This window comes from Habropoda laboriosa, unplaced genomic scaffold, assembly GCF_001263275.1.
Source record: "Habropoda laboriosa isolate 0110345459 unplaced genomic scaffold, ASM126327v1 scaffold172, whole genome shotgun sequence".
NCBI classification, from domain to species: Eukaryota; Metazoa; Arthropoda; class Insecta; order Hymenoptera; family Apidae; genus Habropoda; species Habropoda laboriosa.
Window position 1 is genome coordinate 122,481 of NW_017100331.1, and position 261 is coordinate 122,741.

A 261-nucleotide genomic window follows, 5' to 3' on the forward strand; every position below is an offset into this window, starting at 1 on the left:
CAATCATTTCAATCGCTAATATGTTAGATCTTTGAAGTAACGAGTGCTAAAAGTGATAATGATTTATTTTCTAATTACTTCGAGTAATTACAAGTTTACAGTGTTGAAATAGGCAGGCTATTTCGATTGAATCATTTAGTTAAATGTTTTTATCCATTGTCTATTTTCTCTGTTTGTTTTAGGGTGGAATTTATGAGCAAGTTTTACGACGGTCAGGGTCAGCTCTTCCAGCCATTTTGTTTCAAAACTATTTTAGATGCT

General features: G+C 31.8%; 1 protein-coding gene across 1 annotated transcript in view; it reads left to right on the top strand.

Annotated features, from left to right (window-relative positions):
• Nucleotides 1-261, top strand: part of LOC108574431 (V-type proton ATPase 116 kDa subunit a) — an 80,039-nt gene that overhangs the window by 63,274 nt on the left and 16,504 nt on the right. The window contains exon 14 of the mRNA XM_017937022.1: nt 183-258. Coding sequence (XP_017792511.1) covers nt 183-258 — 76 coding nt within the window. The remainder of the gene's footprint in view (nt 1-182; nt 259-261) is intronic.